Source organism: Poecilia mexicana, unplaced genomic scaffold (genome assembly GCF_051168715.1).
Source record: "Poecilia mexicana isolate PSO_F unplaced genomic scaffold, ASM5116871v1 scaffold_14, whole genome shotgun sequence".
Classification (NCBI taxonomy): Eukaryota; Metazoa; Chordata; class Actinopteri; order Cyprinodontiformes; family Poeciliidae; genus Poecilia; species Poecilia mexicana.
In genome coordinates, this window is record NW_028263383.1 from 25,753,585 (window position 1) to 25,769,088 (window position 15,504).

The 15,504-nt window shown below is 38.6% G+C and overlaps 1 protein-coding gene across 1 annotated transcript in view; it reads left to right on the forward strand.

The window, feature by feature from the left end:
- Window positions 1-14,608, forward strand: part of ntm (neurotrimin) — a 65,018-nt gene extending 50,410 nt beyond the window's left edge. The window contains exons 4-7 of the mRNA XM_015001656.2: window positions 2,824-2,952; window positions 7,092-7,212; window positions 7,416-7,567; window positions 13,481-14,608. Coding sequence (XP_014857142.2) covers window positions 2,824-2,952; window positions 7,092-7,212; window positions 7,416-7,567; window positions 13,481-13,569 — 491 coding nt within the window. The 3' untranslated portion in view covers window positions 13,570-14,608. The remainder of the gene's footprint in view (window positions 1-2,823; window positions 2,953-7,091; window positions 7,213-7,415; window positions 7,568-13,480) is intronic.
- Window positions 14,609-15,504: the final 896 nt, after the last annotated feature.

Here is a 15,504-nt window from a genome sequence, read left to right on the forward strand (position 1 = left end):
TTCTACCCCATTTTCTTCTTTGCCCTTGAGTTTGAACATAGCATTTCAGGGACACAGAGAGGGTACATTATCTTCTGCCCAGCCTCTCCTGAGACATCCCTCCTCTCTCTGCTTTCTTCTTCTGGAAACCTTCTTCTGTGTGGTCTCCCCGATGACCTGCCATGTCACTTTGATGGCAGCGTAGGACAAAGTACTCTTCCCGCTAATGAATAGGCCACAAAGCCAGAAGTCCTATTTAACAAAGACTAAGCCACTGAAAGTCAAGGGTAGCTTTGCATCGCTGCTGAAAATGCAAGTAGAATCCATGTTGTTTTTGACTGTGGGAAAATGTTTCTTTTTTTTTTTTTCTTTGTATTTTTCTGAATGTTGGCTGGTGCTGCAGGCATTTATAGTAAGTGGGTGATAGAGCTTTATTCTCTGAGACAATTTAAAGTGATCAAAAACCAACAATCAGCTGAGATTTCCCATAAGTTAAAGTGACTTAAAATTCTTCTTCTTCTTCTTTTTTGTTTTTTTACTTATTTGGTAAAACTCCACGAAATATTGCAGTCATTCTAACCAGCATACTCTCTATATCAAATCAACTGGTGTTCAGGTGTGTGTAGATACACAACTCAAGGTTGATGAAAATATATTGAAAGGTAATTAAAAGCATAAGCAAACTGCAGGAGAAATGAACATGAATATTATGGACTGCTTTATACTGGACTAGGTTTCTTGGTTTGCTTGCACCAAGAAATTTGTTGTAACACTTTTGGTTCTGTGGCTTCGATGTGAAAACACCATAATGTGACTTCTCTGGCTACAAGGATCTTAATCTGAAACAAACAAAAATGTAAATTCTCCATGCAAAAAAAAAAAACCCCAGAGAGAATGCACTGAACCTGGGCTTGTTGCGCAGAGGTCAGTGTCAGTTACACACTCAGCCATGAGACGGCTGGGGAGACCTTTCCAACGTGTGCACACACAGATGAGCCCGGAAATGTTACACTCCTGGCAGATCTACGTCAACTAAGAGCGCGAGGAAGCTGAGGTTCTTCAGGCAACATTTTAAATGCAAACTGTGTTTGTCATGATGTCTGTGAGTCCCAGGAAGGGGGGAGGGATGAAAAAAGTGCAAGCAGCAGCTTTTAGGATAGTCACAGTGAGACTGACAAAGAAGTTCAGGCTTCGGTGTGATCACCTCGGTTAGCATTGAAAACACACATTTTGGATTTTGGTGCGGATCTCTTCTTTTTTTTTTTTTTTTTTTTTTTTAGGGGGGGCTGCGCAAAATTAAAATTAAAATGCAAACACCAAAAGGCAGAGAGAAGAATTAAACACTGTTTACAGGAGGAGCCTCTTCCTCCAGAGGAAGGTAGAGAAACAGAGACTGTGAGGAAAAAGTACAGATTTAATGACAACGGCATCAGAGTTGATGCATTCTTTTTAGGTTCAGGAGATTTAAAAAAACACTATTTTCAACTCTTTATGTTGTTCTATTTTCATTATATTAGTGATATCTTTTAAGTGTTGACATTTTTAAATCTTTTGTTTTACTTATTGTCGGTTGGGTAATGTTTAGCTTTTCACCGGGATGGCGAATTTCTGTGTCTCGGTTTTTATGAGGGTTATATTTACTTTAAATGTATTTGCAAAAACAAAAGAAAAACAAAAAAAAACCCAGATATTTTGTGTGTGTTTTTGTTTTATAGAACCACACTATAATTCTCAAACCAGTGGGCCAAGAGAGCTGTGATTTATGCACGCTGTTAACATGTCAGACATATGCTTTGGCTGCAGGACCTGGCAGGAATTCAGCTCCTCAGCCTTATCATGATTAGCTGTCCGCTGAGGTTTTACCGTGTCTTTAACAGACATTATGGTCTCTGCTGGTGACTTAATAATACTATAAATCCCAGCGAGGAAAAGTGAAGTTGAAATGTGCACACCTTTAAAGCGCCGGCCCTCCTGGTGCCTCTCGTCAGGTGACGAGTGTCACGGAGACTTTCCTTCCTCTTAACAGCCTTCCCAGGTGCAATTCAGTAATGTACTCAAACCCAGCCGAGTGAGTCTGTGAGCATTTTATTAGTCACTTTTAACGTCTTCGGAGGGAACGTCGTGTCAATTATGGCTTTTTGTTTTCTGCACTGAATGCTGTGTTTAAGTCTCTGTGTCAAGCACGTTCCTGTTGATGGAAGTGAAAGAACCAGATCTGGTATTTTCACTTTCTCATATATCTCAATAGCAGACTCAGGTGCTTGCAGGCATAAGAGACGGAGTAAAAAGGAGACTAATATGGACGTTTTGGCAGATGAGGAATGATGAGAGGGGGCCGAACAAAGCGCTAATCACGAGTCGTACTCTGAAAATGTCAATGTGCTCAAGAAACCTCTTTGTAAGTGTCGAAAGAGACAATACAACGTGTATGAGAGGCAGACAGAAGTGGGCATATGTCACGATATTTACCGGTTTGAAGCTTCAACATGCACAGAATGTGTCTGGTCATGTCAGATCAAATTGCTGTTGTCCGTCCGTGGGAGACACCTCAACACACCGCCGTTACTCGGTTGAAATCCTGGTGTTTTGATGGTGGGAGGCTCAGTGTGATTTACGAAGCATCAGAACGACCACTGTTGTCGGGCAGGGGCAACAAGGATGAAATGATGAATCACAGAGTTTTACAAACTATCCATTAGCCTCTGTAATCAACACCTTCCTCCATCTATCGTCCGGCAACGTGAGGAGATGCCACGCGACACCAACGCCAAACGAGGCCACAGATGTTGACTCGTCATATTAACTGTTAATGCCCCTCTCCGCTCTGTGTGTGATCTTTCGCAGGGGACCTGGCTTCAGATGATGAGCTGCTGGAAATCTCATCCATCTCCAGACAGAGAGCCGGGGTTTACGAATGCACAGCCGTCAATGATATCGACACGGACGTTCAGACTGTAGACATCACTGTCAACTGTGAGTTCAAAATGCAGAATATCTGCTCCGAGTGTTTGCTCGCTCATTTCAATTATTCATCGCGAATGCATTATTGAGTTATTTAGGCATTAGATGATGTATTAAAATTCTGTGTTTTGGGGTATTTGTGATGAGGATAGTGTAGCTATATTAGATGAATGCTTACTAATTATTTGACATTATGTGATAGTTAGTTGTTTTAAGTTAATTGAATTGTATCTACTGATACTGCCTTCTTAATTTTGCCACATAATCTTTAATGTGGCAAAACTATGGCTAAATCTGGGGTCACACTCTGAGGTCAAAGACGTCAGTGCATAGAAGCACAGGTTGAAGTTTGAATGCACTCTATGCACTCTTGCGTCAATCTTATTTATGTGATACAGAAATAATAACATTTTATGGTCAAAATTATTGGCATCAATAAATAGAGTTTAGATCGGGCCTAAAATATCCAACCTGGCTCGAGTCCGATCCAACTTCACTGGTTGACTTTAGTTATAGGGCTGAGTCCGAAGTGCACCCGACTTATGATTTAAATTATGATTTTACCGATTTTGTTTTTAGACCACCATTTAAGTAAGCAGCGTTAGAAAGAAAGAAGGAATGAAAGGAAGGAAGGAAGTTAATTCAAACTAATTAACATTTTGATGATTTATAACAGTATAAGCTGTATAACATTCTGATTGGAAAATATTCTGATTAGCATAATACTATTATGATTTTCTTTATAATAATGAAGAAAACGTAAGCCTGCATATTAAGAATTATGCAAAAAGAAAAAAAGTGCAGATTTGAGAAGAAATAGGCCGTTGAGCTTGGTAAAGCCTGACTGGAATGAGGTCAGTGATCAATACCAACACGACGAAGGAATCCTTGACAAGACACTGGAGAAATATTCCTGCGGCGCGGTGAACAGAAGACGGCCTGTCACTGTCGTCAGCATGGCAGCACTGAAGATGCGGGTTCTCAACGAAGGCTTGATGTCTATACGGCCTGCATAATTCATGATTTCATATTGGACCTCCCAAAATAGGTTTCATTGGAAATATGAGCTGTTCGATAAAAGCAAAAGGAACAAATGGTCACAAAATGCTCAATGTGACGAGTAGCAGAACTGGGGAGCCTTGAATACTAAGAAAGCAGCAGCAGCTTGATGTGCCAGCAACACCTTCAACTGTTTGCTTGACATTTTAATATTGAAATGGTCCTTTAATATTAATATAGTACAAGTGAAAATGAAAGTGTTCATTCACAACTTTTCAGCGCCACCTTTCGGTTTGTAGTTTGCTTTTGCTCCTCCATCTTCACTTGAGATGTGGACTTGTTTAATGTTATCTGTAGCTTGATTGTTGTTCCCATAGCTACAATCTGATGCTATGAGTTTAACCTTAATGTTTGAGTTTGTTTTTGCCACCAAATGCATCTCAGCAATTAAGCTTTAAAGCGTGGGCAGTTAATCTTGTCCCCTCTCCTCTGATTGTGATGTTTTTTTTAACAGGAAGAGGGGCCCCAAAACCATATTCTGCTTACGGCCCCAGACAACCTTGGGCTGGCCTTGCATAATAAACCACAGCCACGGCACTGCACATCTCAGTGCCGGATGTGAGACACTAACAAACACATGATTTATGTGGCTCTAGCAGAGACGAGGCTTTTCTGTTTCATCACTGTTGAGTTTTTAATAAGCGTCACAAAGACTATTTGTTTCTTAGGCCGGGCTTTATGGGACGACTTTTTTCTGTTCTCCACGTTCATGGTCAACCTGCCGGCCCTGTAGCGCTCGTTCATGTGTTTTGCAGGTCTACTCGCGCTGAGATCTGCCTGACTGGAGCAAAGGTAGAGGAGGCGTGTGATATGTGGCATAGTTTGAGGCATCGTGCCGCTGCACAACAACGGCACAATGCCGCCTGACTCCAGAGTGAGCGTGACAGCTCCTCCACGGGATAAAGCACCAGCCCATCAGGGAAATCTCCAGTCATTTGCCAGTCCACCCCTGGCTAGCAGGCTTCATGTGGACAAGATTCCAACAAAAAAAAATATCAAAGCGGCAACACAGATGAAAATAACAAAATGAGGACAGTTAAAACAGTTGTGTTATTTTTAGTGCTCCTGAACAGGCTGGCAGTGGCGCTGAATTAGTTTTAGCCACAACATGAAGGTGAAAAATAACTCAAGCTAGCTTTAGCACAACATCACAGTTTGCTGCTACAGGGAAGCTAGAGAATTAGTGAGTAACAAAAATGTTGACGGATCTAGATAGGTGAAGTAACACTCACACTGCTGAAATACCGTCTTTATTTGCTACCTAATGGACAAAGACAGGGCTAGCACTGTGTTACAGTTTGCTACTGTAGGAAGCTTGAACAAGCTGGTCATTTAAATTAGCAGGCTAAGAAACTCTTTCCGTTGTTGATATTCTAACAGAAATGTTGACAGAAGGAAAATTTACAACATAGAAACTTAAGCTTTAATTCTTTTAAATGTTGTAGCACCACCTAGCGTTAGCACAGCAACAAAATAGCTGAGAAATTAAAACTTCTTAATGGAGGCAAAAATATGTCTGTTCTCCACATTCTGACAGTACTGATAGATGAAGAACCAAAAACTAACAAACAAAAACTAAACAGTTAAAATTTAAGCTTTATTTTCTTTTTTTTTCTTCTTTTTTTTAACAAGCAACCTAATGAGAGAAGTTCTTTACAGATGTGTTTGCATCGACATTTATTTTAAAAAGATGCTGGATATCTTTTATGTAAACTTATTGACAACTCTGAACATCCTCTTTATGAGGCTGCTTTGCAACCACAGAGTCTTCAGTCAGAGGCTTCTTCAGACTTGCTGGAATATAGACTTCTGCAGGAGAACCTTGGATATTATGTGTCTAAGCAACATTTAATATCCCTTTTAGATTCATAAAGTGATGTAATTTGAAATAATCCGTACTCCCAGGCCACATGCGCAAAGATATATATTTATCCAGTGTTATGTGCTTTGAATTTTTATCAACTTTCCTGACAATGAGATGTGAAAATAATTCAACATCTTCAAAAGACATAAATTATATTTGAAGATTCAAATATCAAACCCCCAAAAACGATTCAAACATTACACATTTGCACAGGAGACTCAAAACTGTTAACCTAAATATAATTCCTGTCATACAATCTGTTAATTCCCCCAAAGATGTGCCATCAGTTCTCTTTGCTTCGAAGATAATTCTTAATTTTGTGTCCCATTAAACCCTGGTGGTACTGCTATATTTTTGATCCCAGCTGTACTGACATTTAAAACCTTTTCCTGCTGAAGACTGATTTATTATCTGGTTAATTTTGTGTTATTTTTCAACTCATAGCCTTTTTGTTTCATGTACCACAGTCCAGGTGCAATCCTGCTTAGTACAGCTCAGGCAGACAAGTTTAGACTTCAGTCTTTTCTACCTGCTGCAGATTTAGAAAAAGGTCACTCGTGTGTTATTTCATCTAGACTTGATTATTGCGACACTTCATTCTGGGATAAGTAGGTGAAACATCCAGACTGTGGCTCGCACAAATTGCCACTGCTGAGCTTTTAGAATAGACGCAAAAACGTTCCATATTCGTCCAATTCATCCTGTTCTTCAAAGTCTGGCTTAAAACTCACTTTATAGTGAGATCTATTTATTCACTTTATAGATCTATTTAAGTAGGTGCCTCTTCGAGAGGCACCTGTTTAAATATTCAATCTTTTCAACCTTTTTCAAGACTTAGTGACTCTTGGCATCTTGTGAAGATTTGTTTCTGTGGTCAGACGAGGCTAAAACTGGTTAACAGCTGTTTTGAAGGATCTGAGATTATGTCAAGGACATTTTCTGTCCCCTCGTTTTCTTTCTAAATTAAATATACTTGAACTAAAGGTTGAAATGTTCTAAAATGTGATAATCGCGTACTGCAATAAACAGTTAATCTAAAATTTTGGGTACTTTTTTCCAGAGGTACCACTAAATTTAACGTTGTACGTAAGTGTTGTACAGATTACACTTATGCTTAAAGCCCAGGCAGAGATAGGAAAACCACGACTTCTGTGTCCCGATAAGCTGAACTTTGTGCTGCCCTGCACTTGCCAAAGCGGCTCCTCTATCTTCTGCCGTCTCCCTGTAGACGCTCCGAGCGTGTCAGAGGGCAGAGATGCTGGAGTGACTCCGGGTCAGAGAGGAGTGCTGGAGTGTGAGGCCGACGCAGTGCCAGAGGCAGATTTCGAGTGGTATAAAGACAACAGAAGGTAATCACGTTGGGATTTACATTTTTTTCCCCAATCAGGACATGGAAGTATGAAGAGAAGAATTAACCGTATATTTCTGTTAGCCAGTTGTCTTGATTAGAAATCCACTGCCTCACTTGCAAATGATCAAATTTGGGTTCCAAGTTCAATGACAAACTTTTTTTTTTTCCTTATAAAGTATGACATACTCTTTCTCTTTCCAGGATCTTTAACGGCTTTGATGGCATGGAGATCATCAACACGGGATCCCTGTCAAAGCTGACCTTTTATAACGTGTCTGATGGTGATTATGGGAACTACACATGCGTTGCCATCAACAAACTAGGCAGTTCAAACACAAACTTCCTTTTGTATGGTGAGTATTTGTAGAAATAGTCGCACTTAATTGTGTTTAAAAAGAAAAAAAACTAATTCAGGCTCTTCTGCTATACAGTTGAACTGTTTTCACCGGTCAGCTTAGGCAACTGAACATGGTTTAGTGGACAGTGACGGATATTATTACAATGTTCTTGAACTGTGCTGTAATTTAGTTGGATTTTTTTTTTTTTTTTTTTTTGGCATTGACATTCCTAATGAACTTTCTTAGAAAGAACAGTTGGAATCCATCTGTCTTATTAAGCTGGTTCATCAGTTCTGAGAGGGGAGAACTAAAAAGATGCTGCAGAGTTGCTGAATCTGTTCTTTAAAGGAGTCGGCACCAGGCTCCCTGCTGGGCCACCCCACACTCTACCAGACTCGGCACCTCCTCGCAATATTTTGTTCAAATTCTTCAAATTTAGGATACTTTTAAAGACACGTATGGGGATTTTTGGCTGATTACAAAACCCTAAAAATATGACTTGATTTGTTTCTTTCATACATTTTGTGAAAACGACAGTTTATCAGTCAATTTTACTGTGAGATTTTGTCTTGCAAATATCGAAATGGAAATGTGAATATCTGCACATAAGGATAATATCAATTATTATTTTCACCATAAAAGAGAAAATATAATTTAGTGTTTCCTTTCGAAGAAAAAAAGTTTTGTTTTGTCTTTCTAGAATTATTATACTATTATACTACTAGCACCAAAGCAGTAGTTAAGGTAGTGTTGTGCTTTTACAATGGAAGTTATTTAAATGAATCAAAGTAACACACAGTATGTGTTGGTAACCCATCACTTACAGTGCCTTTCAAAGGTTTTCATGGTCTTTTAACTTTTTCGCATTTTGTTATATTGTAATTTTGTTATATTGTAACTTCAGTGTATTTGATGTGCTTGTCTACCATGCTTGGCATTAGGAGAGTAAAAGTTGGATAATTATTTGAAAAAAAAAATGTTTCATTTTAGTCTGATTTGTGTTGAGATCAATTTTCAAGACCTATCACAACTCAAGAGCAATCGCTTGAGTTTCTGAAAATCCTGCTAACACCTAATATTTAAAGGGATCCACAATTTGTTGTAACAGTAGACTTTATTTGAGAAATATTTGTTCTACATGTTAAAACGAAACCATGAAAATACTGTAAGCTGTTTGGTTTTTATAAATGAAAAACAAATATTGTCCGCTAACACTTGTTTAAGGTCTTGTCCTCGGTCTGGTGTCGAGTCTATGATTTCACATTCAGTATCAGTGGCAGTGGCAACAGCTACGTTATCATTTAAAAGAGCTTCCATCGTTGCAGTGTTTAGGTCGATTTGTGGCTAAAAACGATCAACACGGCATGTGGTTTTAACCCACAAGGGTAACAACCACCTGTTAGATCCTTCGTTAGTTTAGCTCATGCAAATGACTCGGTCTTCTGGAGAGAAATGTTGTGCTTCCAACATTTCATTTACAGCCAACAGTGACACATCGTCTAAATTTACAACAGTCAAACGCAATATGATTAAAAACAACTCGGGTAAATTTAGCATCCCTATGTTTACTCGATAGATTCCACTACAGAACGAACCCAAACTGCGTCATCAACCCAGCATTCATTGCACGAGTAAAAAAATAAAAATATAAAAAGGCGACTTCCACAGGCAAAAAAAAATATAATGAAAGATATAAAACTTTTGAAGTAGTTACGAGTTTTTATGTATCACAAACAGCCCTTTTTTTTTTTTTTTAGTTAATAGACAACTTACAACATATTTAGGCCGACTTGTTCAACTAATTGTGGATCCCTTTAAGGTGAAATTATCAACAAAATGCCAAGGAGAATCAATATGTTGATATGTTCCCACCGGTGAGTCGGCCTTCCAGCACTGGCAATATTTTAGCTTGAACCCCTGAGGGTATGACAGTGCAGGCAGAATGTGAAAAGAAAACTCTCACAGGCCTGCTTCTCAGGCTTTTCTCAAGTATTCTCAATGATGTGTTGCTGTTCTGTTTCCAACTTGTGTCTCTGTTGCACTTGTTTCCCTGATGTAGTGGTAATTGAACCCACTAGCTCGACACTACTGCAAGGTTAGTATTCCACACCAGCGTGCATTTCGGCAATGTTCAGAAAGCATTAACTGCATGCCGGTAACCCCCTGAATACTGTCATTTTCACAGTTGTACTCAGTTCCCTTTTTTGTTTTTTTGTATTTGGCGAGCAGAAAGAAAGAATCTCTTGGCTCTCTCGATGCTTCTTCATCCCTGCCTTTTTCATTAAACAAGATAGATGTTTTAATGATCGTGGGACGGGTTTAAATCACGATGAGGATAAATGTCAAAGCAAACTGCCGTCAGTGTATGTAATGTGACTGATTGTGAAAATGGCAAATGCAAACTCCATTTCTTAATCATCTTTCATCTCTCTCCTTTTCACACCTAACTGGCCCTGTGTGACATTGGCTTCATTTTGATTTTTGCATGCTGCCATTGTAAGTATTCATCATCTTTTTTTTTTTACCATTTATAATGTCCTTGAGTGAACCTGTATGCCTGTACGCCTCATGACTGTGGACAGCATTCTGCAAATGTAAACAGATTTGGAGATGTTGATATTGTTTATTTAATCTAAATGGCGATTTTTTTTCTACACCTCGGGTGTAAAATGTCTACAAATTGTCTTAGAAGTGATTACCATGTGCTGCTGAAACAGAGATAAACGCCTCACTTATTACATGCAGTGACTGCTAGCTGAAGAGTCTCGCAAGCAAAGCCACTTCATTAAGACAGCAGAAGTGTATTAATGGCTTTTCTTTTAAATACAAGTGAATGTAATTATTCTAATAAGCCATATGCAGGATTAGAGATAATCCGCTGTGGCGGAGCAACTGGAAAGAGACCCCAAAGGATGCTGTGGAATAGCGAAAATTCAGGGGAAATGATTAGTCACCACATCAAAAGCTTCAAAGTACAAAGTTAAAAATTTGGCCTCAATCGAAATGCATTGTTTGTTTGGCTTTTTTTTTTTTAGATTGACCTAATTTATCAAAAGAAAAAAAAAGAGATGAATAAAAAGGTTTCTATAATTGAAAAGCAACAGTCACGTCGTAATAAGTACGTAACCTTGATTTTGAGGTCTAGATTGCTCTGCAAAAACATACTAATGAATACAAAGAAATGATGCAATTTGCCTAATTTTAATCTAAAAATAGTACCCAGTGTTACACAAACACACAGCCGACTCTGGCCTGGCAGAATATCTATCCTTGCTGCATGTGCAGAGAGAAAGAAAAAACTGGTAAATACTGGTAGGTGTCTTTTGAGTGAGACACAAAAAACACCTACCAGTATTTACTTTTGCTTTGAAGGTATTGCAAAATAAAATAAAATAAAAATGGATGAAGTTCATTTTGAATTCAAAATACTTTATTAATCCCAGAGAGAAATTCAACTTTGTAACTCATGCAGTTTTCTTCAGAAATTGTTGCTGATGCTGATGGTTGTGGGCATTAGCAAGTAAATAATAAGCAGCTCTGTGATGTCGAGGCCTTCTGACCTTCTGTTGTGTGTCACCATTGCAATCTGTGATTGCATTGTTTTGGTGTGGAGTGCTCAGATAGTTCTTCATCAACGGATTTTATGCTTCACTTTCAACAACAGAGCGGAGATGAAGTGTCTTGCATTTGCTGTCTGATTGAAAGAGTTGCTATATTTAGTGTGATTATACATTTGCACCCGTGTTCAGTAGCATATTTCTCATTTATGTCTGTAAAAATGACAAAAATTAGAATTTTGTTCTAACATTGTTTGTGCTAATATTATACACGTGTTTCCTAAAAACCATCTCCTGGAACTTAAACCAGAAACATGCTAAATTTATTACTCCGGAGAATACGCTGATGTAGTTAACAGTAACAGGTTCTGGTACAATAACCAAACTTAAATGTGCATATTCGCCCTTAAACAAACATATATTTAATGTATTTCTCTGCTGTGCTTTCCCTGCAAGTTTTTCTTCATTTTAGCAAAACAAATAAATAAATAAATAAAAGCAATAATTGGATCTTGCACACAATACTATATTTCCTAATACATGTTTGTTGCACAACTATCAGCTGCAGCTTTCATTTAATATCATGTCATAAAAAATTATTTGAATGTGGATGTAAATGTAGTTTCCATATGCTGCATTCCATTTGCCTTTGAAGATACAAGCATTTTGTTGTAATCAAATAATGTGAATTTATCCTTGTGTACCAGATAGCGTACAACAAAGGACAGCATTTCACCGGATTCAACAAAAATGAGGGTGGAGAAATCATAAATATCCAGGGGAGGATGAAAACACCAAACAAGAATTCATACGTTCAGTGCAATATACACCCAACAGCACATCAGTTTAATAGATTGAGGCATTCAGGCAGATCTGCTTTTGAAGTTACGTTACCATTTGCCTGATGGTGTATGTTCAGACTGTCCACAGAAGGGTGTGAGGAGTTTCTGACTCCCAGTTCCTCACTGGGCTGCAAGGACACTGCCTGGTCGTCGGTCCTATGAATCGTCTGTAAGTGTAGTGACCAGGTTTTCCTCGTGTCGTGCATCTTTGGGTGTTTGCAGTGTGAAGGCCAATAAGCACATATCCTGGATTTTTTTTTAGCATGATCAAGTTGGAAACGTTTGTTCTAGTCAGGACTGACTGTGCCAAGACTCTGTCAGGAAGTGTTGGGAAGAGTTTTAGGCCAAGCAGAAGGTTTCTCTGTAAGTCTGGGGAGTGTTGATATTAACATTGTACGAGTTCTGGTATAAATGTCTCCACATTCCAGATTAGGGATCGCTTTAACACACAACGGGGTATATTCTATCGTCCGTAGGGCGGTTAGGGGTAATGGGCAAACCGGTACAGATACGCCGATGCATAGAGGTTGGCTGTGATCTGCGGTTTAACAAGCTGCTCAAACATTTAGTTATTCAGATGAGACATAGCATATATTTTTCCTCTTGGTTTCAGTAGAAGCTTTGAAGCATCTGGATGACGGCTTGACCGAGAGAGACATTAATGTTGTCAGAAGATCTCCCAGTTCGGCGCAAGCTTTGAAGACAAACCCTGGGATGTTTTGAGGACCTGCTGCTTCCTGGGGATCCTGTTTAAAGCCCTCCGAGCGTCAGCTGCGCTGACGATGAAAGTCGACACGTCGTGTGGCGGGGGGAGGTGCCAGGTTTCTCTCTGGCAGTTAAATTAAACGCATGCAAGCTTGCCGAAAAGTTGTTGACCCTGCCTCCAAGAGGAAAGTCGCTGCCCTCAGGAACGGGGAACGGGGTTTATAACTTGTCAGTATTTGGATTCCCTGTCACCTTTGTGTGGCGTCCCCTCTGCCGCCGACGTGCCCCTGTGTCTTGATCTCTTTTGAAAGTGCAGGGTTGCCGTCTTGTCCCCTGTCCGCCCCGCTGGCTGCGAACGTGGCTCCTTCACTTGCATTTTTTTATCATATAAAAATGACTAGAATTTAAACTGCAAACAGGTTGTTCTTGCAGGTGTCGGCACTTGTGTGCATGACGGAGTTTGAGGTCTTCGGAAACGTTCAACTTTCTAAGTACTAATTAGTGGAAGTTGTCGTTTTCAAGTTGGAGCTTGGTAATGTTGGAGTTCAACATTATGACAGAAAAGATAGGAAAACAATTTCCGTCCCATCTCACCTGAGTTTACACTTAACTTAAATACCACAATGTATTATTTCTAATCAACGCCACACAGTACGCTTCATTCCCCGACAATGTTCAGATTTGTTATCAGCAGACAGACGCTTCATCTAACAATTCACCCACCGGTAGCTTTAGCACTGTGGAAGAAGCAATGTCTCTCTGCAAAACTAACTCTAATGTTTTATTTCCACCGTTTTCTTCCTTCCTGTCAGGACCGAGAGCAGTTCAGGACGGCAGTGGCGGTGTGAAGACGGCGCACTTTCACACCTGTCTCCTCTTCATAGCATTTTTGCCCTTCCTGCTTCGCTTTTGAAGAGAATTGGATTTGAAAACAATTGGTTTGTTTGCAAGTGTGTGCGTGTGAGTGAGCGCTTGTGCGTGCGTGCGTGCGTGCGTGCGTGCGTGTGTGTGTGTGTGTGCGCGCGCGCTTTTTTTTTTCTCCCACGGAAACATAAACTGATGCACAATGAAGTATCTTGTAAAGCACTGATTTTGACCTTCTTAAGTTTTGGTTGTCTTTCTTTCCTCTTTCAACTGAAGACTTTCAATATTTTGTCTAAATTATAAAAAAAAAAAAAAAAAAATGTGTTACTTCCGTTGACATTTAAAAAAAAAAAAGTAACCTGTTATTTAAATGTCTTTATCTTATTGCGATGGTTCTTTTACTTTTAATCACATTGAATATTAATCTCAACTGCGGCAAAATGCAAATTTTCAGCTGGTATGAGGTGAATGATAAATACCTCAAAGTCAAAGTGGGAGAGTGGGGCAGGAGCAACGGAGGTTACATGAAGACATTATCATTTTGTAATGTATATTATTATCATTCAGTCTGCTTCGGAAGGAGAACTGTTTTTGACTTAAAAAATTTTTTTTTTTCCTTCTCAGCGTTGTAATATTATTATAATATATTGGAGTTGTGTAATGCTAACTTTATTTTAATTTTCCAGGTATATTTAGTCCTGAATATGTTGAACATGAGAACAGAAAAGATGAAAATTGTAATTATTTACAAATATATCAGATTATCTGTCTTTGTTGTCTATTTTTTCCCCTTTTCTTTTCCAATGTAACCTATACACAAGAGTGTTAAGTATATTCATAATAGTATTAAGTATTTAGAAATGGTGACAGAGTTTTATTTCATTTTTGTAATGCGAATTTATGGATGCTTCTTGTTTTACCTCATGCCATTTATACATAACATAATTATTTGGAAAAAATAAAAAATAAAATAAAGTGGACCTGCTCACGTTCATAAAAAAAAATTACTGGATCGTTCATAATCTGTTAACAGAAAGTACCATGTTGTAGTTTTTATAATAAAAAAAAAGAAGAAAAGAAACATAAAATATGCTGGTTCCCCTAAATGATGTGCCGGACACAGAGCCCTGTGGAGTTCCTTGATTGACCTCGTGCTTTTCAACTGTGTGTATTTGATGGAATTCAAATAGTCCAACTATTTTAGACATTTTTATGTCTTATTTTTATTAATTTTTTAACTTTTTTGAAAACATTTGATTTATTCTCATATAGGAAGCAGATGATTTCCCAAGTTGAATTCTGTCAATCACAACAGGAAGTGGTTTGTTCACGGTGCCACGATGTTGATTGTCTCTGGGCCCAAAGGAGTGACATCAAGGTTTTAACAACAAGGTTTTGGATATTGGTGTAAGATTATATTTCTCAAAAAAGTCAAGTCTGTCTCATAAACTTTGTCTTGGTAATGAGGCCCAGAGGTGAGTTCATGATGCTGTCGGTATTTGAAAGTCTTATTTGGACGGTAGAACAGAGAAATTATAATGCAAATGATTTGTACGCACTGTGATAAAACTGCAACAGGCTGCAGTTACTAAAGGTCCCCGAGGATAACAGGTTTCATAGTTGAGACTGGATTGGAGTGTCTCTAGTTTGAAATTAAAAACGCTTAAAGTAATAAAACCTGAACGAGGTATTTCTACAGTGAACAGATATTCTTCCTTTCAAATAAGTCAGGATGGATCAGAACATGTATATTACTTTCTTTGCACAAAATCTGTCTCAGATCAAGAGATTTCACCTGTTTAGTTCTGCCTGTTTTGAGCTCATTGAACTGCAACTTTTATGCAAAAGAGCTTCTGCTGGCCGAGCATTATTATTATTATTATTATTATTATTATTATTATTATTATTTATTATGACCATCTTAGAATTAGAAAAAAAAACCCCACCAATATCTGGAGTTAAAAAGCTGGACTGAAGGACTGAG